Genomic DNA, 24,408 nt, shown 5'->3' with positions numbered 1-24,408 from the left:
GTGCGTGCTTGCGTCAGCCCAGCCCCAGCCCCAGGCGTGGGCAGAGGGTGGCGGGGTTTCGGCATTTCCAAGTTCACACATGCTTGGCACCTGCTCCTTTCTTCCCTGGCTTTGTGATCCACAGGAAAGCCTGCTGCTTTGTCTTGTATTCTCATGCATATGTCCTGTCAGCAGGGCCAGTGTTGGCATCTTTGGACATTTGTAAACATCGGCCTTTCTGCTTTCCTTTAGGAATCATTGACTAAGCCTGATAAAAAGGTTTCCGTCCCATCAGGCCAGATTGGCAGCCCCCTTGCTTTGCCTTCAGAACACCTGGGAGGAGGCCTGAGCATTGGGGCTGCAAACAGGGAGCTCTCATCCCAGGCATCTGGCAGCCTTGCTAATCCTGCTCCTATCAACGTGGAGGACTCGTTGGATGGAGACTTGATCCGTAATTCGGCCTCCTCGTTGGAGGCTGTGTCCAAGGAACTGGCTGTACTGAACAGCAGAGCCAGCGGGAGCTCTGAGTTCACACTGCCTGCACCCTCAAAAGTGCCTGCAGAGAAAGTCGCAGGTGTTTTATGTACGGAAGAAAAAAGGAACTTTCCGAAGCCCAGCCCTTCTTCTGCCCCACCACCCTCTAGCTCCCTGCAGTCACCCCTCAATTTTCTGGCTGAACAGGCTCTGGCACTGGGGCAGTCCTCTCAGGAGAAAAAACCAGAGAGTTCTGGCTACAAAGAACTGTCCTGTCAGGCTACCCTCAGCAAGGGCCTGCCAGAAGTGCAGCAGTCCAAAGCAAAGCACCACAGTTTGCCACGGACGTCTCACGCACCCCAGGCAGGAGCTCCTGTGCCCAGCCCCCAGGTCAAAGTCTTTCATGCAGGCACTCAACAGCAGAAGAGCTTCACCCCGCCAGCTCCGTTTGTCAATAAGCTTCAGGGCCCAAAGCCTGCCTCCCCTCAGTGTCACCGTTCCCTCCTCCAGCTCGTCAAGACAGCTACCAAAAGCCAGAGCTTCCATCCTTCCACGCCAGTGTCTTCAGGAGGCACACCAGCCTCCAGCAGCAGCTCTCATAAGACCCCAGCCTCGTCCTCCACTGCCCTGAGCCATCCAGCAAAACAGCACTCAGCCAGCTCTTCAGGGCCGTCTTACAAGAACAGTCCCTTTGCCGGCTCTATCTCCAAGCACGGGGTTTCTTCTGGCAGCTCTTCCTCTGGAGGAGCACCAGTCCAGAGCTCTGCTTCCGGGAGCTTGCTCCCTGCTGTGCAGCCTCCCTCCACAGGACAGTCCGCCAGCCGGCCCATCCCAGGCTCTGCAGTGAAAAAACCACCTATTTCCCAGAAGTTGACCCTGGTGGCCCCTCCAGGTGGTCCAAATGGAGATTCTAGTGGGGGGACCCAGGGAGTGGCCAAGTTACTGACCTCCTCCCTGAAGCCCAGTGCGGTGAGCAGCGTGACATCGTCTACCTCCTTGCCAGTGAGTATCTTGAAGCAGCCCTCTCCTCGTGGGCCTTGTGGGCAGGGCCGCTGGCCTTGCTCTGGTCAGAGAGTGAGATCTGACGCTGAAGGTCAGGTAGGAACAGAGCCCGGAAATTGAAAGGAGGACCGGGCTTCCTGTTTCCAGGTTTCTACTTTTCTGGTGGCAGGACTCCCAGTAGAGCCTGAAACTTCTCCTTGGGAGGACAAGTGGAGGGAAAGGACTGGTCAGCACCATGTTTGCAGGGAGGCTATGGATCTGGATGGCATAGAATGAGCTAGAAAACTTTCCTTTCATAGCCTCCTGCCTGTCCATCTCTCCAAGCAAGTAAATGAAATGCATACTGTCTCTCAGATCATTAGTTATGTGGAGATATTCATGCCCTAGGAAGATCAGTACCTTCTAAGAATGATCCTTTGATTGGGTTTGGAAAGACTCTGTAGGTCAGACAAAGGCGATTTGACAGAGTCCAGTGGTTAATGAGGTTTGCCTGTAGGTGATTACAAGAAGTTTGGATGCAGGTTGGGGAAATGAGAGCGAGCTTATTTTTTTCTCCATTTTTCCAATATATGAGACAACCATGTGGTTGGAAAGGACAAAACTATAGAAAGGTGTGTTGAGCAAAGTTTCACTTGCCTGTGCCCTCCTCCTACACCCCCTGTAACTGTTCCTTAGTTTCCAGGTTTTTCCTGTTTCTTTCTAAAAACAAAGATTAATACTTAACAAATGTGTGTGTGTGTATGTTTTATGGATATAAGTATACACATACACATATTCCTATATAGTTATATTTGTGGGTATCCTTCCCTTTCTTTCTTGCACAAGGAAGGCATATTTAACACCTGCTTTTTAAAATCAACTCTGTTCTGGGAGCCCTTCCATGCCAGTTCACAGAGACTCTCTTCCTCCTCCCTTTGGGGCTGCAGTGGAGGGGGTTCCTTCACAAGGGGCGGCTGACGTGCATGTGTCCCCCCAGGTATGGTAACAGGTTTGGTTTGTGAGTGAGCTCTGGATGGGGCTGGAGTGCTGATCCCTTTGTGTGCTTCCTCCCCAGAAAGGAACGAGTGGGGCTGTGCTGCTGACCAGCTCCTCACCCTTAAATCTACTGTCTTCATCCTACAAGGCAGGCAGCCCAAAGCTGCCTGGGGCCTTGAACTCGAACCCCTTGGGGATTATCTCCCAGCTCCCCCTCCACGTAATCTCCTTTAGTGCTGACTCCTCCGCTAAAGCAGGGGTCTCCAAGGATGCCATCGTCACAGGCCCTGCCCCTGGGACGTTCCACCACGGCCTCGGCCACAGTAAGTGTCTCCTTCCTCCCCACACTGGAGGTAAAGAAGGTGCCCCAGTGCCTCTGTGTGACCCACAGGTTCTGTTGTCATGTGCTGGGTTCCTGTGTTTGTCTGGTGTGTGACCGTGGGCAGCCTTCCCGGGGACCCTGCTGAGCCACCCCCTTGGGGTTTCCATCCAGAACCAGTGCAGTAGGTCGCCTGGGGCTCTGGAGCGCCGAGGATGCTTTCCACTCCTGTCTTCAATGTGTGTGCTTTGTTCTTCTCTCCCTTCCTGTTTCCTCTCAGGTCTCCTGGCTGGCTTGCACTCCAGCCCGCCCCGCGCAGCGCCCCTCCCACACGCTGCCGTGTCTACCCACATCCCGCAGAGTCTGCCAGGTAATTTCCAGGTGGTCAGAGTGCCACATGCACTGTGGGGCATTCCCCTCCCCCATCAGAGGCCTTGTCTGCTGCCAAGGACGTAAGTGTCTGCCTCTCATTGTCACCATGTTGTGTGGGTTTGTCCTCTGAGGCTCGGCTCTGTGGGTACTCAGACTGAGGTACACAGGCTCTGTCTACCGCTGTGACATCTCCTGGGTCAGCCTTGCCCTCTGTGATGACAGAGGAAGTCATGATGGCCTGTGTACAAGGCTGAGGAGTTTCCCACCCATAGCTCAGCATTTCCTCTTTAATTAACAAAAACTAGAAGGGTAATGGTGCTGATTTCCCAAGGGCTAGTTGGGGCACTACCGGCCTTTAGGTTCACACTGCTACCCCTTCTAGGGGGTACCAGCTAACAGAAGACTCTAAATTTAGTTTAAGTAAAAGGGAAAGTCCAAGTAGCAGCAGCAGGTGACAGTGGCAAGGCTTTGGGAGGGACCCTTATCCCTGATGTCAGCATGTGTCCAGGAGAGGAGCAGCTTTCGCTTCAGTCCAGGTGTCAACGCAGAGATTTGGGATCACGACACGACTGAGGCAGCGTTCCCTGTCTTCCCTGGGTCTCCTCTCCATAGAGCAGTGGCTTTCAGAAAGGGACTGGCCTACGGCCCTAGGTTCATAGCTGTGAGAAGAGGGCCCTGAGCCAGCACCTGCACAGTGAGTGGTCTGCCTTGCCCTGTCCTGGGACGTTGGCCCTTAGGCACACGTAATGCAGTGCTGCTGGGAACCCTCACGGGATCTTGGTTTTGGCCTGCTGCTCTTCTTACTACTCTAGACCTGTTCCAGAAACGACCTGGGGGCTACATTGCTCAGGGGAGAGCCATTCTTGAGGAAGCTGAACCTGGGTAGCCCTGGTGGATGGGTCCTGGGTAGACGTGAGGCGGGGAGCTGCCCAGCTGGACGTGCCTGGGACCTGCCGTGCTGAGAGCTTTGGCCCCGTGTCCGCCTCCAGATGTGCCGTGGGTCCCTGGCCCCGTGTCCACCTCCAGATGTGCCGTGGGTCCCTGGCCCTGTGTCCTGAGGCTGACATGTTCATAGTGACTGCCAGAGGCCAGCTGGGTGCAAGAATGGACTGTAAATCCCCAAGATGGAAATGTTGCTTTTTCAGAGAAAGAAAGTGGGGGGCTAAGCCTGTATCAGCAGTTACTCCGTTTTCCTCTGGAGAAGCAGTCAGATGCAGGGACTCATTCCACAAGCTGGTGGTGACAGAGCCATCCAGGCGAGAGCTTGTGGCTGTTGAAAGATTGCACTTTCTCTGCTTTCCAGAACACTCTTTCAAACAGAAAATAATTGAAGAGCCATTGAAAACATGACCATTGGTCTGTGGTATTTTCAGCAAAAAAGGGAAAAGCGTTTTCTTGTACCATTTCCTACCTGTTTTTCCTCTGGGTGTGGAAACGCTATCTGAAAAGCATCTATGCTAAAACAGGCTATTTGAATATCTCTCTTTTAGACATTCTTTGCGTTGTAGGATTACATTGAGTGATTGTCAGTGAAAAGATGTCTGCTTGTTCCAGCTGTGACTTGTATCTGCTTTGCTTTCTTTCCCACGTGGACTCAGAATGCCAGTGCCTTTGAGCTTGTCCTTTTAGGACCTGAGGGTCTTTGATGGTGTGGTTGCTCACTGTGCTTTTCAGTCCTCACCATGGAGTCCGGCTCTGCCCAGGGATGACAGCTGTGGCTGAGAAGTGGAGTGGCCCGTGTTGCACAGCAGAGCCGCGGTTCTGTGAACACGGTGCTCAGCCAGCAGCTGCCCTCCCAGCGCGTGGCACTCTGCACGCACCGCAAGGAGCAGCACACTCAGATAACCTGCCAGTGTGTCCGGCTCCTTTGAGCCTTAGAACATTCAGTGTTCAGAGGCTTTTGCTATTTAAAGAAGTGATCCCCTTGAGGTTTGGTTACTGGTGCCTTAAGGGAATCAGAGATCCTGAAAATCTTATGCTCTGTTTTTGCTTACTCTTTTTCAGATGCTTCTCAGCTTCATGGGAAAGGGCCCAGTGTACCACGGAAATTGTGACTTTCAAGGGAAAGGCTGGAAGCTGAACGAGTAGGTCTCGGAAGTCGGATAATAACTATGCTCTTTCTGCCATTGATTTTCTTCTGGAGAAGGCATGAGTGCTAAAGTGGAGCGTCTCTTGGCACGTGCGATGTGCCTTCAGTTAGGGGAGCAGCCCCGTGCTTCTCTGGAGGCCCTGACCAGCCTGGTGCTCCAGGCCTCTCAGCTCTGTTGCAGACAATCGTCGGAGGGGCAGCGCTAGGCTGGGGAGTGTGCCGGGTCGTGTTCAGAGCTCTGGTGGCGGGGCAGAGCAGGTGGCGCACCTGTGCTTCACATCTGCCCGACCCCCTCACATTTGGTCAGAGTACCTCATGGCACCCTACTGGTCCGGGCTCCTTCTGGCCACAGTGGGCTCCCTGGATGGTCACGGCGTCCGTCCATCCTCAGGCTGTGTGCTCAACAGGACAAACCCAGCTAACATCACAGCTGGGAGATGTACCTTGTTCTTTGAAAAATACACCCAACGTGTGCTCATCGTGGGGGCCCGTCTCTCCACTGAACATGACAATGAAGCTCTTTTAGAGAAAAGACCTTTGTAGATTCAACAATTGTGGTAGGATTTTTAAAGACACTTATTTTTGGCTCAGTTTTCATCCTTACCATTAAATGCATTGGATAGAATGGGACTATTCTTCGCAAGTCATGTTGTTCCTAGGAAGACATAATTCCAGTGCCTTTACGGTGGAGCAGAATTAGACACACATCCATTCAGCCCTCTGAGTGGATCTCAGATGAAGACCTTTTTTAAAGAGATGTCTGTATTTAAGACATAGCCAGTTTGAGTTTTTTATGGTTGCACATCATAATCTGTGCCGTCCTGACTTGAAGGTCATCTGGGCCCACAAATCCCAGGCCCCAGTTCAGCCAGGGCCCCCACTTTGTTTTTCCAGAGTTCATACAGGTGGACTGCAGAGCCCCAGAGCCCTTCTTCATCTCTTCGAGGGCCAAGGATATGAGGGGTTCCAAGTCACAGGTAGACATTCCAGTTTATTTAAAAACCATTCTCAGGCAGAGCTGCAGGAACAGGCCTCTGTGAAGCATCTGCCGTGTAGAAACAGGCCTGGAGGTCCTGGCTCTCCAGGCAGCAAGGCTATGCATTGACTTCAGGGTGACATGCTGACGAGCTTGGAGAGCACGTCAGAGACAGATTGGGACAGTTACCCCAGAGCTCAAGTCATCCCACTGTTCCCACTCACCCAGTGGCTGCTTCACAAAGATTTTATGGCGCTTGCCTGTCCTGTGCAGTCTGAACTGACTGCTCTAGCTAAGTGACTTCTGATACGTTGAGAGTAAACAGCCTCCTCAGAATGTACGCCTGTGTGGAGACACGGGCAGCTCTCTTGGTTCCTGACTCCCAGGATACAATGCTTGGTAACTCACGATTCACACAGAGGTTGCCTGGTTTCCAGGGGGAGCGAGACCTCTGCCAGCTAGTCGGCCAGGCCTGTGCTCTTTTTTACATAAAAACCAACATGTGTTTCACATTGGGCTAAGTGGATTCCTTATCCCTTTATTATATCTATTTTTTGCAACTTGGGTTTCCAGTTTACAGAATAGTCTTAGGTAGTAGCAAAAGAGCCAAAGAAGAGATTTGTATTGCTGAGCTCAGAGCCGCGCAGAGGCCGTCCGTGAACGCTGAGCAGCAGGAGAACACCCTGGTTCCCTTCCCTGCAGTGCTCCCTCCTCCCCGAGCACCACTGAGTGTGCGGCTGGAGCAGTACCCTCATTTCTTAGGAATCTAGTGATGCCTCTTGCCTCAGGGAAACGTTTCTTTGATGGGGAGTTTATGAGGTTTCTTTTCCTTGTTGATGCTTTATTTGTGGTAACGAAAGAGTGAATGACTTAAAGAGCCACGGCAAGGCAGGTCTGTTGGCAGAGCAGGCTCATGGGCCATGGCGCTGCAGGGCTTTCCTTGCCGGCGTTTCTTGGGTGTGAAAGGGCTGTGGCTTTCATGCAGCGACTATGTTGGTGTTGGGGGTGGTGTGGAAATTGTTAATCTTGTATAAAACCACCCAATAAATTGTTTCAAGGTTTCCAAAACATCGTTTCTCATTTATTTCCTTTTACCATATTTGCAAGTAATTCTTTCTCCCTTAGGAGCTGGTATGTAGGGAACATTCATTTTGGCTAAAAGCCAAGAGGGTGTTGGAGAATAAGCCTCACATGCAAAAGAGGAAGAAACACACTTACCATGAAATTAGAATCAAGCCACCAGGTGTTTGTTTATTTTTGCGCTATAAATAGAATTCCCTATTACTTCCCATTTTCTTACATGATACGTGAGATACAGAGGGCCCGAAATTTGGTAGAAAATCAACCGTGGAGTTTACTAAATGGCAGTGAGATAAGCAGGACTAGGCACCAAATCTAAGGCTAACAGCAACACAGTCCACTAGGAAAGTACTTTAATTTCAGAACATGAAATGTTCCCTGATGGTGCGTTTTCTTGGGACAGTCTGGCTTGACAGTTAAGCTTCATTCGAGCACCACGGTCAGATGCTGTTCTGGTTTCTTTGCACCTTTTCTGGCATAGAGCCCAGATCCGTCTCCCCAGAAGGCCTCTGACGAAGAGTCGGCTGAGCCAGAATCCCGAGGGGTGTGAATGCAGGTCACAGGCCTGGGGAGCTGTTGCTTTGCTGAAGGGAGGCCTTTCTGCCCTAGAGTTTCCCCTGCTGGGGTGTGGAAGCCAGTGCTGCATGGAGCGGGCTTGTCCACCCCAGTTGTTGGTCGTCGTGTGCTTTAGTAGTTTTCAGTTGCTTCCAGGTATCACACAAGGAGTCTGTTTATGGGACTGTGTGGGAAAAGGAGAAAGAAGAAGGGCACTGCGGGTTTGAATCATCGGGAGATGAAGCAGGTCACTCACCTGGTTGGATGACGGTTCAGCAGGTGCCTGTCCCGCTTGTGGTTGAGCTGTGCTCTGAGCAGCTGGGGGACACACGGGGTTGGTTCTGCACGGATTAAGAGCTGCACGGCGCCAGGGAGAAAAGATACCGAGGAGAGTACTGGGCAGGAGAGAGAGCCAGCATCTGCTTCCAGGAAGGTGAGGGTGGGGCCGTGCCTACTTCTCCCCGGACACCAGGACGGCCAGCTCCTGGATGGACATATCCTTGTTGACGTAGCGGTCGTACTGGGCAGGGGTCAGCCTTCCGTTCTGCAGGGCCTCTTCGATGGAGAACTTCTTGCCAGACTTCCTGTCGTGGATCACGGAGGACTCCCCGTTGGGACCCTTGACGGAGATTTCCTCCCAGTCGCACTCCTGGTTCCTGAGTTTCACAAACATGTTCCAGTCGATGAGGCCGGCCCGGCGGGCTTCCTCTGGGGACAGTTCGCGGCCCGAGTCGGGGTCGATGACCACGATGGAGCGCCGCAGGTGGTTCTCCCTTTGCTCCCGCTTGATGGCCACGGAGCCCAGGCGCCGCTGCAGCTCGTCGATCTCCAGGTCTTTGTCTCTGGAGAGCTGCCTGAGGTCGTCCAGCTCCTGCTCCAGGGACCGGAGGCGGCAGTCGAGCTGCGCCCCGGGATCCGCTGCCACCGGCATGCTCCTTAGGCCCCGCGTCTCCGCCACCGCCATCTCAATTTCGGACTGGAGCCTGCGGGCCTCGAGCTGCAGGCTCTGCCTCTCCAGCTGCAGTTTGTGGTTCTCTTCCCTCAGGAAATCCAGCTCCTTGGATGACTTGGAGTTACAGAACTCCAGCTCCGACAGCTTGGCCTCCAGCCGGCTCACCTCCGCGTCCAGCGCCCTCTTGCTCTGGCTCTCCGCCTCCATGCTGCTCTTCAGCTTCTGAATTTCCTGCTCGGTGTCGCCTCTCTCCACCTGGATGCTCTTGGAGAAGACCACCTTCTCCTTGACCTCCATCTTCTCCAGGTGCTCCAGCTTTTTCCTCAGGGTCTCGAGCTCACGCTCCAGGACCTGCCGCCGGTGCCGCTCTTCCTCCAGCTGCAGCGTGAGCAGGGTGTGCTCCCGGGCCTGCTGGGGGTCCTGCTGCAGCACCACCTTCTGCTTGAGGGTCACCTTTTCCCGGGCCTCCCCCGCCTCCTCCTCCAGCTGGGCCAGCCGTTGCTTCAGGTGCTGCACCTCCAGCTCGGCCTCCCTGCGTGCCTGCCGCTCGCACTGCAGCTCCTCCAGCTGGCGCCCCAGCTCCGCTCGCCTGCGCTGCAGCTGCTGCAGCTCCCCGCGGAGGCCATCGATCTGCTGCAGCTCCGCGTCGATGCTCTCGGTGAAGGCGTTCACCTCGGCCTGCAGGCCCGGCTCCTCCTCGTACCTGACGACCTCCTGCTGCACCGTCTTCTCCTTCACCTGGGAAAGCTCTTCCTCCTTCTGTTTGATTTTCTCCTCCTGGGACGCCCTCTCTCTCTCCAGATCCACTTGCTTCTTCTGTTCCTCGGACAGCTGGGCCCTCAGAGACTCCACTTCCTCTTTGGTCTGGGGGTCTTCCTGGAACTGCAGGATCTCCTGGACCACCTCCTTGGTCTGCACCTGGGGTTTGGCCTCTTTCAGGGACTGGATCTCCTGCTTCAGCTGGTAGATCTCCAGGTCACACCTTTCGATGAGTCTGGTCTTGTCGATGATCTCCTCCCTGAGCCTCTGAAGCTCTTTCTCCATCTCGGGGTCGGTCTTGTACTTGATGACCTCCTTCGTCACTTCCTTGACCTCCACCTGGGGGCCCCGCCTCCGGAGCACCTCCAGCTCGCTCTGGTAGCCCTTCAGCTGCTCCTCGGCCCCCCGGTACTTGCACTCCTGCTCGACCAGCTCCAGGCGGAGGTTGGCCACCTCACTCTCTGCCTTGGGGTCTGGCCGGACGATCTCCCGCACTTTCTCCTGCACAACCACTTTGGCGTTTTCCTCCTCCAAGGCCCAGATCTTTCGGAGCAGCCCTGTTTTCTCCCTCTTGTTGGCACGAGCCTTGGCGGCCTCGTCCTCATACTGGCGTGTGAGGTCACTCACCTCCCTCTCGGTTGCCACATCCTTCTCCACCTTGAGCACCTCCTTGATGGTGATCTTGCTCTCGGCCATGGCCCGCTCCTTCTCCAGCCTCTTCAGCTTGTCCTGGAGGAAGCTCAGCTCCTCCTCCTGCTTCTCCCTGAGCTGCTGCTCCCGCTGCCCGTCCTCCTGCAGCTTCCGGAACTCTGCCTCCAGCTGGGGGTCATTCTGCAGTTTCACCACCTCCTTCTCGGTGACCTTCTCCCGCACCTGGTTCTTCTCCTGGGCCAGGGCTGCGATGCGCTGCTGCAGGAGGAGCGCCTCTGCCTCCCGGCTGCCCTTCTGCCGCTGCAGCTCCTCCAGCTCCTCCCGCAGCCTCAGGACCTCGCTGGCCTGGGTTTGGTCCGGCTCGATGCGCAGAACCTCCTTGACCGTGTACTCCTGCCCCCCGTCCCTGGCCTCCTGCTCCAGGGCGCGCAGCCGCAGCTGCAGCGCCTCCAGCTCCTCCTGAAGCAGCTGGTTCTTGCGCTGCTCCTCCACCAGGGTCTGCTGCGTCTGCCGGAGGCTCTCCTCCAGCATGGGGTCTGGCACCTTCTTGAGCACCTCCTTCCTCACCACCGCATTCTGCGGGCTCTGGTTCTGCAGGGTCCGGATCTCCTCCTGGGCGCTCCTGACCTCATCCTCCAGCTGCTGCCTCCGCTCCGCCTCCTCGTCCAGCTCCTTCTGAATCTTCCACGTCTCCTCTGCTCCGGAGCCCGGGAGCAGGGCCTCATGGCTCATGCCTGCCTCAGGCTGCTGGGAAGGAGGAGACAGCGCAGGGTTAATGCCGGACTCTGCACGGCCCGACCCCACCTGGCCACCCGCCAGAGGTCAGACTGCTTGTCCTGCGGTCCCTAGGAGACCCCCTCAGTGCCGGGTTCACTAGAGTCCTAGGCTTCCTTTTTTTTTTTTTTTAAATATTTATTTATTTATTTATTTATTTATTTATTTATTTATTTATTTATTTATTTATGGCTGTGTTGGGTCTTCGTTTCTGTGCGAGGGCTTTCTCTAGTTGTGGCAAGCGGGGGCCACTCTTCATCGCGGTGCGCGGGCCTCTCACTATCGTGGCCTCTCTTGTTGCGGAGCACAGGCTCCAGATGCGCAGGCTCAGTAATTGTGGCTCACGGGCCCAGTTGCTCCGTGGCATGTGGGATCCTCCCAGACCAGGGCTCGAACCCGTGTCCCCTGCATTGGCAGGCGGATTCTCAACCACTGCGCCACCAGGGAAGCCCCTAGGCTTCCTTTTGAAAATGGTAAAACAACTAGTTTAAATGCATCTGGGAAAATATTTTAAAACCACAGAAGAGTGTGAAGCAGAGGCTGTCTGTCACCTCTGGTCCTGTTCCTACAGGATACTATCACCTTTGAGACACGTATGTTTTTGCGTGTGACACGTATTTATTTTTTCCACACTAACGGTGATGCCTGTTCTGCACACTGCTTGTTGCACTTATGGGAGAATCTGCAGCGGCACAGAGAGCGCCACCCCGTCGTGTGACAGCTTCGTCATTTTCCATTGTGTGGACAGACCCTGGCTCAGTCGCACACCCATTGCTGGTGAATATTGAGTTGCTTCCACTTTCTTAATTATTACAATGTTGTCGTTAACATTTTGGGCTTTTAAAAATAAGTTACCGGGCTTCCCTGGTGGCGCAGTGGTTGAGAATCTGCCTGCTAATGCAGGAGACACGGGTTCGAGCCCTGGTCTGGGAGGATCCCGCATGCCGCGGAGCGGCTGGGCCCGTGAGCCACAATTACTGAGCCTGCGCGTCTGGAGCCTGTGCCCCGCAGCGGGAGGGGCCGCGATAGTGAAAGGCCCGCGCACCGCGATGAGGAGCGGTCCCCGCACCGCGATGGAGAGTGGCCCCCGCTTGCCGCAACTAGAGAAAGCCCTCGCACGAACCGAAGACCCAGCACAGCCAAAAATCAATCAATCAATCAATCAATCAATCAATCAATCAGAAAAAAAAAAAAAGTTACCTTTTTCTGGGTACTCAGCAAATGTTTGAGGGATGGGACATGTAGGTTGGACTCATGTCCACAGGGGCACAGGCGTGGGCTGGCGTCTGCACTGGCGCCACCCAACCCTGTTCGCAGGGGGACACGCCCACTGGTTCACAGGCTGTTTCTCTGAGGCACAGTGAGTCTTATTTCTCAGCTCTTGGGATAGTTTTGAGTAGAATGCCTTACTGAGATCCATTACCTGTCTCAGGAGATTCAGAGCAAACTCCAGATTCTGCAGCCTCTGTCTGTTGATGGCATTAACTTCCGTGAACTTGGCAGCAAGAGCCGTTTCCTACAGGAGAGCAGACAGGAGTCAACAGACTAAGCAAAGGTGAGCTGGACGGTGTTTGAAAAGTCTGACATTTGGGGAGAGAGGGTACCTTCTTGCCCCTTCCTACCTGGAGTTCTACTACAGTCTCATCTACAGGAGAGAAAACTAGATTTAGAGTCAGAAGCCTAAACCCCAGCGAGTGACCTTGAGCAGGTCTGTCTCTGAGCCTTAGCGCGTTCGTGTATGGAAGGAGCTGATAACATCGGCCCTCTGTGTGTGTGTACTTACTTACGGGGCGCAGGGGGAGTCCGTGGCTCTGGCTCAGATAAGCCCAGCAGGCTGTCTTTCTAGGCATATCAATGTCGCCACCCCAGAATAAGTTGTTATCTCCTCTTACTGAACCTGTTGGCACCCAGGAGGGCTCTTGGGCCAGTTTCCCTATTGTGTGTGCGTCTCTGAGGCCTGCATGCCATGCTCTCTGGAGCGAGGGAACCCCGAGAAGGCCTGGCCTGCAGAGCTCACCTCTTCCCTCACTTTGGCGGCAGGGGACTGGAGCCTGGCCCTCTTGCTCATGTGGCTGCTTCTTCCATTCTCCAAGTCAAGGAGGGACCTGAGTTTCTCTGCTTCCAACTCATAGTCCTGCGTGAGAGAGACGTGGCAGAGGGCAGACAAGAGCAGGTGAGACCGAAATGTTCTTATACCCCTTCCAGCTGACTGCAAAGGTCTTCCGCTCAGCCACACCCTGTTCTGACTGCCAGGAGGTTTTGAGAACCATAGATCCATCAGTGGTACATATCTACATCCCTGAATAACATGTGCGATGAGAAAAAGTAGGCCCACAATCCCCCTCCATCCCCAAAGCATGCTCCTTCCAGGCCCTCCCTGGCCTAGAGACCATGGCATTCTGCTTTCTTCATTTAACTCCGTACCATAAGAGTTATGGCTTTTCTCACGTTGCCTCCTCCTAATCCTCCTGTGCATCAGTTTGATGACTTTAACATCCATTGTGTGGTTAGATGATAATTTACTAGCCGTTCCTCTGCTATTGGACATTTAGGTTATTTCTAGTTTGTCTGTTTTGCTATTGTAAATAATTCTGTTGTACAATGATTTTGTTAATCCCATGTTATTATTCTTTCATATTTTTTCTTTTAGGATAAATTCCCCCAGTTACTGCTTTAAACAGTAGAAAATCCTTTTCTGGTATTCGATGCCCAGTACCATCTTGTTTCCCAAAGGCCTGTGCCGGTTTGCGTGGCCGCCAGCAGTGCCTTAGGACACCCCCGCCGGACCAGCTGGTGGGAAGAGGCCCTGCTGCTTTACACTCCGGGCAGGGTGTCACGTCTCACCTTGACAGCTTGCTGGTACTGCTGGGAGTGGGCGTAGACTTTCTGTACTTCCTCTTCCCTTCTTGCTATCTCATCTAGCAGGTTCTGTAAAACAACAGAGACTTTGAAAACCAAAAATTAAAAAAAAAAAAAAAAATCCAAAACCTAGATAGAGTAGCTGGATTCCTTGGAGTCTGGAATTCTTCCGTAGCACAAAGTACAATGAATGGCTTCCTTGTTTACATTTGTTTGTTACAGAAGGCAATTCTAAGGCCCTGTGAAGAAGGGCCAAGAAGATAATTATCTTTGGCAGGAAAGTTGTGTTTATTGAGTGCATCAAAATGTCAGGCACTGTTCTAGTATCTTTCTTAGATTATCTCACTGAATCTCCCAACATCCTGTGCGGTAGGCACCGTCCTCACCTCCAGTTTATGAACGAGGAAACCCAGGCACAGTGCGGCGCAGTGACTGGCCCGTGGGCTCATGGCTAATGGGGGTGCGAGCAGGATTTGAGACCAGGCCGTTGGGCTTCCCGTTCCTCGTCCTTCACCCCAAGGCCCTGCTGCCTTCTGCGGAGCCAGGACTCTGGGCTTTGGAAATGGGTTTTTCCCCCTGAGGGCTCCCCTGTGTCCCTGTAGCTATTTGCTTAGTTAGCTGGCTTGCACGGAGTGTCCACTCTGGGCCAGGCCCTGTGCTGGGCACTGAGGACGGAGAGGTGAGAGAGACTCCGTCCTTGTTGTCAGAGACTCGGGTGCTGGGAGCCTGCCTGGCCAGGACCGCTGCCAGGCCCCCGTCCACGAAGGGGCTTGCTAACCTCCGACCCCCCCCTTGTGACCATCCTCCTGTGAACGCGGAAGTGGCCTTCTCACCTTCTGGTTGTTCAGCTTGGTCTCCATCTGGCCGAGGCCGTCTGTCTCCTGGGGCTCGTAGCTGGGGATGTGGGACAGGAACTGCAGCAGGTGGTCGCGGCCACTACAGAAGGCGTCGTGAGCAGCCCGGGTGCTCTGCAGGCTCTGGACCCTGCGGGGCAAAGCCCGTCAGGCCTTTGAGCTCTCAGGTCTCACTGAGAGCTGCCTGCCGTCCCTTTTTAAAGAGGTCATCAAAAGTAATTTAAGTGGAAATAACCTAAACGTTCACCAGGAAGGAAGTAGTTAGGTAAATTACAGAATATTGTGTTGGAATACTGTGCGGCCTCTGTAAAACGCAGGAAGGCCCGCCTGTGTGGACTCACAGGGATGCCCACTGTGAATTCTAGGACCTAAATAACTCATGGATCCAAGGGGAAATCACAAGGGAGGTGAGGAAATCTTTTGAACTCACTGAAAATAAAAACATCAAAATTTGTGGGACACAACGAAAGCAGTGCTTAGTGGGAAGTATGTAGTTTTAAATGCTTAGATTAGAAAAAAAAGAAAGCTTTCAAATCAACAATCTAAGCTCCTACCTTAAGAAAGAAAAAGAAGAGCAAATTGGACTTAATGTAAGCAGCAGTAGGAAATAATAATGAGCAGATGTCAGTGAAACAGGAAACAGGAAAACAGGAGAAAGATCACCGCAACCAAAGCTGGTTCATTGAAACCGTCAATGACGTGATAAACCTCAGACATAATGATCAGGGGGGCAAGAAGAATAAACAGATACAACAGAAGAAGATACAACATCAGGAATGAGAGAGAGGACGTTCCCTCAGATCCTGCAGATAGTCAAGGATAAGAGAATACTATGAACAATTTTATGCCAGTAAACTCAACAACTTGATGAGGTGGACAATGTGTCCTTGAAAGACACAAACTTCTGAAGTTGCTCAAGCATTAGATAACCCAAATGGTCCAATATCTATTAAAGAGGTTGAATTTGTAGTTAAAAACCCTCTTACACACAAAAAAACAAATTGCAGGCCCAGATGGCTTCAGTGGTGAATTCTTCCAAGCATTTAAGGAATTAACACCCAGTCTACACAAACTCTTCCAGAAAACAGAAGAGGAGGAGGGAACACTTACTGACTCACCAGGCCAGGAAAATATATGACAGAGAAAATAGCAAGACACACTGTATGTGGTGTATTGTCATTCGTACGTTAATCACCTACCCCAGCTCATAGAGAATGTTTTTGAAAGGACACACAAGAAACTGGTAGCAGTGCTGATCTTGGGGGAAGGGTTTGGTCATTATAATCCCTTTGTGTTTTTTATCTTGTATATGTACTGCTTTTTTCAGAAAGAGGAAATTCTTTAGAAATCAAACAGCCTTCAGCGTTGTCTGCAGAAATCCCACTTTGGTGCCTTAAGGCAGACTAAGCCGAGGCCCCCCGCCGCCCCCTCACCTGCGCTCCGCCTGCTGGCAGAGGCTGTCAAAGCGCTGGCGCAGCTTGTGCACCTCGGCCTCCTGGCGCTCCAGGTCCGGGCAGTGCTCCTGGAAGCGGCTGGCCAGCGAGCCAGAGCACCGCTTGGCAGCCTGCAGATTCTGTTCCACCTCGCTGAGGAGGGCCTTCCGGGCCTGCAGCTCGGAGGCCATGGCCTGCCGGGGCGGAGAGGCAGATGGCAGGTGCTGTGGCCAGAGCCCCGGGGCCCGGGATGGCGCTACCCAGAGCTCTTGGGGCTGCCTGCTTTTAGCGCGTGGCAGGCCTGGACCTGGGCGGGGACCGGCGCTTTGCCTCTGAGTTTCTCCTCAAACCCGTGGTCATTTCTGCAGTTTCCATTTCGTTACAATGACCAGTACCCTGGGAAAACTAGCTTCTAAAACCCTGCGGCACACGGCATGTGCCTATGACACCGTGCCCGGGACTGGAGTGGCCTTGGAGAAGGCTCTGGTCTCTGAGCCCGTTTCCTGGGCTCTGAGGTGAGGCCCTCACCACAAAGGGCAAGGGTTTTGTGAGATGCTTTGTGAATAAGGGGCCTCCCGCGGGCTCACAGACCCCAATGCTTAGAGCGGGCCCAGCGGCAATGGGGAAGAGGGCAGATGCTGGGCTGGGGCAGAGGCTCCTGTGCTCAGCGGACACGCTGTGCAGGCATGTGGGCCCAGGTGGCCAGATCTGCTTGTCCAGAGACACTGGGAATCTGGGGGGATTATGTGGACATTCGATTTTAAGACAACAGCACCTGATTTCCACAGGCCACAGAAACCCTGTGTACGGCTGAGACTCCAAACCTAGAGAGACTTGCTGCCCTGGGCCTCGGGCCCCTCGACTGTGCACAGGTGGGGTGGCAGGGGCGCCTGGAGCCCACGCCCAGCTCAGAGAAAGGCTCCTGAGGCGCAGGGTCCCCACACTCACCGCCAGCTCCTGCCTCTTGCTGTCCAGGGCATGGCCACTCTTGGGCACCGTGTCCTCCTGGGCCAGCTGGTTTTCGTATGAGGCCAGCACCTCCCGGCCCTGCTGCAGGCTCTTCTCCAGGCGGTTGGCGACGTCAACCCTGAGGACATGAGTCAGGAGTTGGGGGGCAGTGCTGGCCCTTGACCCCGCCCAGCCTCCCCACTGCCCGCCTGCACCCACTTCTCCTGGGCCGCGTCCAGCAGCTGCACTAGGCGCTCGTATCTGCGCTGGGTGTCCTCCACCCGTGTCCTCAGCAGGGCCGCACTGCCACTGCCCGGGAGGGCCTGCATGAACGCCTCGCCCTTGGCTGTGCTGCTCGCCTTCTCGGGCTCGATGCCCAGCAGCTCCTTGGTGATGCTCTGTGGGGACCAGAGCCCCTCGCGTTGACCACGGCCGGCAGCCACCCCCACCCAGGGATGTCCTCCCCGGGGGGGCCTGACTGGGGATCTGGGTAAAGCCGTGTTTGTAATGAGCATCCCTGGGAATTCTGACACACTGGATGGTGACTCACGAGTGATGAATATGAATAGGTTCCTGTTCCCACTACTTCACACGGCGCTACTCATCTTTGGGGACAACTCCAATGAGGTGGGTGCGACTCCAAGCAGCTTAGGAGGGGACATGGTGGGGCCTAGCCCCAACCCCACCCCTGTATCAGGCGTCCTCTGGCCTTGGCTCGGCCCCAACCAGACCAGCCCTGGTGTGAGCCCCGCCAAGGGCCACGGCACTTCTCCAAGCCCCGTTCCTCTCCTGTGAACTGGGAACAGTCACGCCCATCGTGGAGGGCGCCGAGGACCTGGGAAACTGTGTGTGTGTGTAAAAGAGGTGAGGAGTAGATGGTGTCCATGCGGCTCATCTTGCCCCATCCTGCTGAGGCCCCCTGAGTGCGGATCAGCCCATTTTACTGAAGACACTGAGGTTTGGGCTTGAACGGTGTGTCTGTGCTCAAGGCGAGTGAGCCGGCCCTGTCGCCCCAGAGCCCGTGTGCTGCCGGGCACCACGGCCTCTCACTCAGCTTAGTGCTGATCTGCTCGGGTTGCAGTCCTGCTGTTGTCAGCTCTGCCACGAGCCCTTTTTCCTGGGTGTGTCTTGGGGGCGCCAGGCCTCAGGGACCTCCTCAGTCTTCGGCCTAGAGCAGCCCCCGTCCCCACGACTCACTACTTCCTGTTACACGTGGCAAGTGGTCCCTTTTGAGCACCAAGACACCCCATGGGGATGAGACCTTGAGGAGGGGCCCCAGGGAGCCAGTGGGCCAGCCTGTGCCCCCAGCCTGGGGTACCTTGAGGTCCTCAGCCCGCTCAGCACTGTCCTGCACGGCCCGGCCCTGCTCCAGTGGCGGCCGCAGGATCCCTGTGATGGCCTTCTCCTGCCGGTCCAGGTCGCTGGCCACCTTGTCCAAGCCGGCCAGCAGCTGCCGGCCCTGCAGGTCAGAAGCATCTGCCGGAGGGAAATCAGAGTCGGGTGGCAGTGGGGATTGTGAGGCCCAGGGAGGGGGCGTAGGAGGGCCAGCCTCCCCACCTCCACTGTCCCATCTGCAGCACAGACCCTGGGCCCGGCCCCGCCTCCCTGTCCCCTCAGAGCCTCAGGCAGCATCTGGTACCCACCTCCAGAGTTCTCTGCCTTCAGCACCTCATGCCGCTGCTGGAGCGCCCTTCTGCTCCCAGCTGCCTTCTGCCGCAGGCTCTGGTACTGGCTGCCCAGGCTGTGACAGCAAAAACGGGCTGGGGACCTGGGGCAGCCCACTGCCCCTACTGCCCACTGACACAGGACCCTGGACTCTGGCTAGACAGACAGCCTCGAGGAGTCGGGAAGCTCATCAAAATGCTTTGAAAAGTTAACACGACACACGTAGAAAGGATTTGCTGAAACGCTGGTCTTTCTTTGCTCTTGGGTTCAACGGACCCCTTCTTTTCCTCCTTCCTTTCTTTGTCTCTCTTTTCTTCAATAGCAAGTCTTACTATCTAAAATTATCTTGGGCTTCCCTGGTGGCGCAGTGGTTAAGAATCCGCGTGCCAATGCAGGGGACACGGGTTCGATCCTTGGCCTGGGAAGATCCCACATGCCGCGGAGCAACTAAGCCCGTGCGCCACAACTACTGAGCCTGCGCTCTAAAGCCCGCGAGCCACAACTACTGAACCCATGTGCCACAACTACTGAAGCCCGCGGGCCTAGAGCCCGTGCTCTGCAACAAGAGAAGCCACGACGAGAAGCCCATGCACCACAACAAAGAGTAGCCCCCACTCGCCACAACTAGAGAAAGCCCACGCACAGCAACAAAGACCTAATACAGCCAAAAATAAAAACAAATAAATAAATTTATAAAATAATCTTGTTTGCTCATTTGTTTTCCCCACCAAGATGTTACCCCTGAGGGAGCAGTACACAGTATGTGCTCAATACATATTTGCTGAATGAATAAATGAAGGAATTCCTTGAATCACTCATTCAACAAGAGTTCTTGGGTACTTGCTTTGCACCAGGTACTGAACAATGCCCTGAAAATAGTAAATCTCAAGGAGCCCCTGCCCAATGAGACTGACACAGACGCAAAGCACCCTAATGAGAGCAGCATGAGCAGTGGGAGAAGGTGCTTGAGAAAGAAGCAGCAGCCCTTTTCCTGGAGCCAGGGTGGAGGATGAGGGGGCAATCAGGGAAGGCTTCACAGAAGAGGTGACCCCCAGGCTGGGTCTTCAAACCAAGAGGCCTGAGCCAACAGGTGGTGGGTTGGTGTGCAGGTAGAGGGAGCAGTATGTGCAAAGGCCCAGATGCCCTTGCAGAAAAACCACTCCCTGATGTGTGCCCAGAGCCAGAGATTCACACACAAGTCAGCTCGGCCAACGGGATCTGCTGCTGTCCCACTTGAGCCTCCAAGGGGGTGCAGGTGTGGGGATGTTAGTGGCACCCTGAGGTTGAGTTGGGGTGCCCAGGGCTGTGAACGTGGCCTGAGGGGCCCAGGGGGTGCGGCCAGTCCACGCTGGCTCCTTCCTTTGCCCCTGTACCTGTCGGCCAGAGCCACGGCCTCGGGGTCGGTGGGAGGGATCATGAAGCAGACAGCCGGGGCAGTCAGCTCATTCCCTGCGCTGTCCGTGAGGTCCCAGCTCTCCCCGTTGTTCCTCTGCAGGGTGTAGCTGTAGCCCCGAGAGATTAGGCCCTGGTGGGGACAGGCCAGTCAGAACACATGGAGAGACCTGCCCCACCTGGTGGCCAGGAGCCCAGTCACCATCTCAGCCCCACCCCTAACTCTGGGACCTGGGGAGTCTTAGTGTGTTTCTCAGACCCTCCCCCAGAGGTTCCATCATAGAGAGTTGAGAGGGGCCAGCACCAAGAGAACATGTGTCGGGTCTGCCGGCCGAGCACCCACCTGGATTTCCCTTTGGGGAGACCCCGTGCAGTCCCAGCCCATGTGTTCTCGTCCCTCCATTCCCTGACTTCTGGGGGTGGACATGTGACTCAGGTCTGGCCAATGAGAGAATGGCATCCCTGGCCACAGTGATTGGTTTAGGCTGGACACATGACTCAGAGCGGGCCAGTGAGAACCTTCCCTGGGACTTCTGCTGGAATGACTGGGGCCACTAAGCTGGTAGGACAGAAAAGGCCAGGGCAGCAGGTGGGGTGATGCAGGGGCATTGGCAGAGAGGACCCCATGATGGAGATGAACACAGGCTCCTGAAATATTTGAGACCCTGCATCCAGCCATGTCACTCCTAAGGCCTTTCAGTGACATGAGAAGAGGCAGATCTGGGCCCAGCCTGCCTGAGGCACCTGGAGCACCAGGCAGGGGCTCACCTGGTCACTCTCAAAGTCACAGAGCGCCTCCACGGAGATGGGCTTGAATGGCGTCTCCCGGCGGTACTTGAGGGGTACCACCTGCTGCCCTCGCTTCTGCAGGCCCTGCACCTCGTGCTCGTACTTGTCCAGAGCCTTCTCCTGGTCCTAAACATGGCGGGGAGTGCCCAGGTGAGATCACGCAGCCTTCCCCGGTCAGCAGGCAGGGAGCTGGGGAGGGGCCTGCTCAGGCATCACTCACGTCCAGCTCCCGCAGCATCAACTCAATCTGGTATTGGTCTTTGAAGTCGGGGCTGTATTTCTGGTTCAGGTCTGAGTCCACCTTGCACAGCAGCTCCTGGGCATCCTTCACGTCTTTGTGGAACTAGAGGAGACCAGGGGGGCCCTGTCACGGACAGGACAGTGCTAGGACACCTGGGGCTAATCCTGGCTGTGACTTTAAGCCCATTCCCAGGTGGGGCTGGGCCTCCCACTCACCCTGAATCCATGGGCTCTGCCACCTGGGGACACCCACAACCCTCCCCAGCCCAGCTTCCTGGGGGGCTTCACAGGGAGAAACCAGGTCCCTTCCCATCAATCCATGCAATGCCACCTCTATGATGTATTGTTTTCATGTGTATACACCAGTAAGCTTAGGGTTCTTCTCTATTCCACTCTTCTCTTTGTGCTAGGGACACCCTGACTTATTCTAAGTCTTAGTACATGGAAGATAAGCCTCCCCACTTGGTTCTAGAAAACTCTCTTGCCCATTCTTCAGCCCATTAGCTCTGGAATCATTCATTGTCAGCCGTCCCCTGGGCTGCAGCTATGAACATGACTTCGGGATCCCTGTGAAGCTCATAGCCCAGAAGGGCTGACACTGAACCAGGAGTTAGTTACAATAGTATCGTCTGAGTTCAAGTGTCCCCAAACCACCTACTCATAAGAATCACGTGCAGCTCTCTTGTTAAAAACACAAATTCCTGTGGAAACAATGCAGCATCCATCAACAGGTGAATGGATAAACACAATGTGGTCCATGCATACAATGGAATATTATTCAGCCACGAAAAGGAATGAAGTTCTGGTTCATGCTACAACATGATGAACCTTGAAAACATTATGTTCAGTGAAAGAGCCAGATACAAAAGTCCACATATCATGTGATTCTACTTCTATGAAATATCTAAAATAGGCAAATCCAAAGAGACAGAAAGTAGATGAGAGGTTACCAGGGGTTGGAATGGGGAGTGATTGTTCATTGGGTACAGAATTCCTATTTGGGGTGATGAAGAAGTTTTGGAAAGACAGTGGCAATGGTTGCACAACTTTGTGAATGTAATGAATGCACTGGATTGTACACTTAAAAAGGCCTAAAATGGCAAATTTCATATTATATATATTTTACCAAAATTAAAACTCCACACACCTACTCCTGTGCCTACGCTATCCTGGTGAGTCAGACTCTCCAGCCCCAGCCCCCAGGGAAGGCAGACAAGGGCCCAGCAAGCTTGGGGCACGCCCACGTCATCAGAAGTGTAAGTACTGGGAGGCCTGGGCAGGCAGCCCTGCAAGGCTCCTGGAGGAAGTAGCACTGAGGCCATGAGTGAGCCAAGCAGGCACTGGGTGCTCCCACCAATGGGGCCCTGGGCTGGCAGGTACCTGGTGGTACTCTTCCATGTACTTCAGATGGCTCTCCTCACAGATGAGCAGGTTCAGGTACTCCTTCCAATCTGCATGCACAGCCTCCATGTGAGCCTGCCAGGAGAAAGGAGGCAGATTGCTGCTGGCCAAGCACCGGGGACACGAAGGGAGGGATGGCAGGATTCCAGACCAGGAAAGGATAGAGGAGGGGGTATCTGGCCTCTGCGTATGTGTGGCTCCCAGCCACCTCCCGCCCAGGGGTGGGAGGAGGAGTGAGGGGAACGTGTTGAGGCACCAAGCAGGGCTGCTGTGTACGGGTGCTCAGGTTGTACACTGCACAAGGGACAAGTAGGGGCTGTGTCTGCCCAGACAAAGTGGTGCTTTTAAAAAAATCTCACAAAGGTACTCCCCAAATTCAGGTCCACCAGAGCTCAGAATGTGACTTTATTTGGAAATAGGGTCTTTGCAGATGTAATTGGTTAAGGATCTCAAGATGAAATCATCCTGGATTTAGGGTGGGCCTGAAATCCAATGACTGGTGTCCTCATGAGAAGAGGCAATGACACACAGGTGAGAAGGCCATGTGAAGACACAGAGGCAGATACAGGAGTGATGCAGCTCCAAACCAAGGAATGTCAAGGATTACCAGCAACTACCAGAAGCAAGGAGAGATGAGGAAGGATTCTCCCCTAGAGACCTCAGAGGAAACAAGCCTGCCAAAACCTTGATTTCGAATTTCTGGCCTTCAGAACTAAGAGAGAATAACTTTCCTTTGTTTAAAGCCACCAAGTTTGTGGTCATTTGTTACAACCGCAATAGGAAACTAATATGGGCACCACATGGGCTTCAGAAGTCCAGGGACTGAGGGCAGGGCATCGAGATAATGAGAGGATGCAGGGTCAGACAGAGCAAGAGGAGTCAGCAAAATGGAGAGACAGACAGATGCACACAGGACACCCACCTTGGGGCCTGCCTGAGTGTAGGCGGCCCAGAGCAGAGGCCACCCGGAGGGCAGCCTGGAGGAGGCGTCCCTTCCCGGGGCTCACGTACCTCAATGGATTTCCTTCCGGGGTGCTTGGCGGCGAGCAGCTGGTCACCCTCGCTGTGCAGCTTGTTAATTCTCTCCTCTTTGGCCTCCAGGTTCCGGTTGATGAAATTCTGCAGCAGGGGCAGTGGAGGGGCTCATTGTCCAGTCAGGCAGCCCCGTGCTCCTTCCCAGCCCCCTGGCCCGCACCCCCAGAGCCCAGTGCTCACCTCGTACTGGCGCCGGCGGCTGGGGTAGTCGAGGTTGCAGTCGCTCCAGTCATACTGCATGCGGCTCTGGGCCTGCTGGTCCAGCCAGTACAGCTCATTGGTGCAGCGCTGCATGTAGTCCTGCAGCGAGCTCAGGTGCTGCTGCCGTGCCTGAGACGCCGCCTGTGGGTGGGCACGGACAGGGCTGTGGCCTTGCCGGCAAGAGCCTCCCTCCACGCCTCCTGCTCCACTGCACTCCCTTGGATGAGTCACCTGACCGCCCCCCCACCCCGAAACCCCTTCATTCGTTCAGCAAATGTTTTCTGAGAATCTACTAAGTGCTGGGCACGGCTCCAGGCCCTGCGGATACAGCAGTGAACAAAACAAAACCCTCACAGAATTGACATGTTTGTGGAACGTTAGTTTACTTGTCTGCAAAATGGGAATAACGACAGCACTGATCTCATAGGGCACCAACCCTGGCATACAGTTGGTGCTCAATAAACATCAGCAGCTACACTTCCACTTTTTCTTTAACATGTCATGGTGCTAGGGGGATCGTGGCAAACTACCACAGGGCAAGGAGGAGGGGAAGGAGGAAGGATGTCTGCGTTCCACTCTGCAAATGAGAACAGCAGTGAACACACGTGTGGGGCCCACCACGTGCCAGGACTGT

At 54.5% G+C, this 24,408-nt stretch overlaps 2 protein-coding genes across 5 annotated transcripts in view; one reads left to right on the top strand and one right to left on the bottom strand.

The window, feature by feature from the left end:
- Window positions 1-7,268, top strand: part of UBN1 (ubinuclein 1) — a 38,034-nt gene extending 30,766 nt beyond the window's left edge. For 2 of the 3 annotated variants that reach the window (XM_057529046.1, XM_057529045.1), the window contains 4 exons: window positions 232-1,455; window positions 2,510-2,753; window positions 3,030-3,201; window positions 5,126-7,268. In XM_057529046.1, the coding sequence (XP_057385029.1) occupies window positions 232-1,455; window positions 2,510-2,753; window positions 3,030-3,201; window positions 5,126-5,201 (1,716 nt within the window). In that variant the 3' untranslated portion in view covers window positions 5,202-7,268. The remainder of the gene's footprint in view (window positions 1-231; window positions 1,456-2,509; window positions 2,754-3,029; window positions 3,202-5,125) is intronic. The other variant, XM_007181509.3, reaches the window with a different exon arrangement.
- Window positions 7,269-7,342: 74 nt separating this feature from the next.
- PPL (periplakin) overlaps window positions 7,343-24,408 on the bottom strand; it is a 44,719-nt gene continuing 27,653 nt past the window's right edge. For both annotated transcript variants that reach the window (XM_057529043.1, XM_057529044.1), the window contains 16 exons: window positions 23,754-23,915; window positions 23,550-23,657; window positions 22,518-22,613; window positions 21,118-21,240; window positions 20,877-21,023; window positions 20,090-20,241; window positions 18,695-18,792; window positions 18,370-18,527; window positions 17,271-17,449; window positions 17,052-17,190; window positions 16,104-16,297; window positions 14,650-14,800; window positions 13,802-13,885; window positions 12,975-13,091; window positions 12,381-12,473; window positions 7,343-10,930 (listed from right to left, as the gene is read on the bottom strand). In XM_057529043.1, the coding sequence (XP_057385026.1) occupies window positions 8,273-10,930; window positions 12,381-12,473; window positions 12,975-13,091; window positions 13,802-13,885; window positions 14,650-14,800; window positions 16,104-16,297; window positions 17,052-17,190; window positions 17,271-17,449; window positions 18,370-18,527; window positions 18,695-18,792; window positions 20,090-20,241; window positions 20,877-21,023; window positions 21,118-21,240; window positions 22,518-22,613; window positions 23,550-23,657; window positions 23,754-23,915 (4,659 nt within the window). In that variant the 3' untranslated portion in view covers window positions 7,343-8,272. The remainder of the gene's footprint in view (window positions 10,931-12,380; window positions 12,474-12,974; window positions 13,092-13,801; window positions 13,886-14,649; window positions 14,801-16,103; window positions 16,298-17,051; window positions 17,191-17,270; window positions 17,450-18,369; window positions 18,528-18,694; window positions 18,793-20,089; window positions 20,242-20,876; window positions 21,024-21,117; window positions 21,241-22,517; window positions 22,614-23,549; window positions 23,658-23,753; window positions 23,916-24,408) is intronic.

The sequence above is a fragment of the Balaenoptera acutorostrata genome, chromosome 15, assembly GCF_949987535.1.
Source record: "Balaenoptera acutorostrata chromosome 15, mBalAcu1.1, whole genome shotgun sequence".
In the NCBI taxonomy this organism is placed as follows: Eukaryota; Metazoa; Chordata; class Mammalia; order Artiodactyla; family Balaenopteridae; genus Balaenoptera; species Balaenoptera acutorostrata.
The sequence above is the reverse complement of the archived record's forward strand: the minus strand, read 5'-3'. Positions and strand labels throughout refer to the sequence as shown.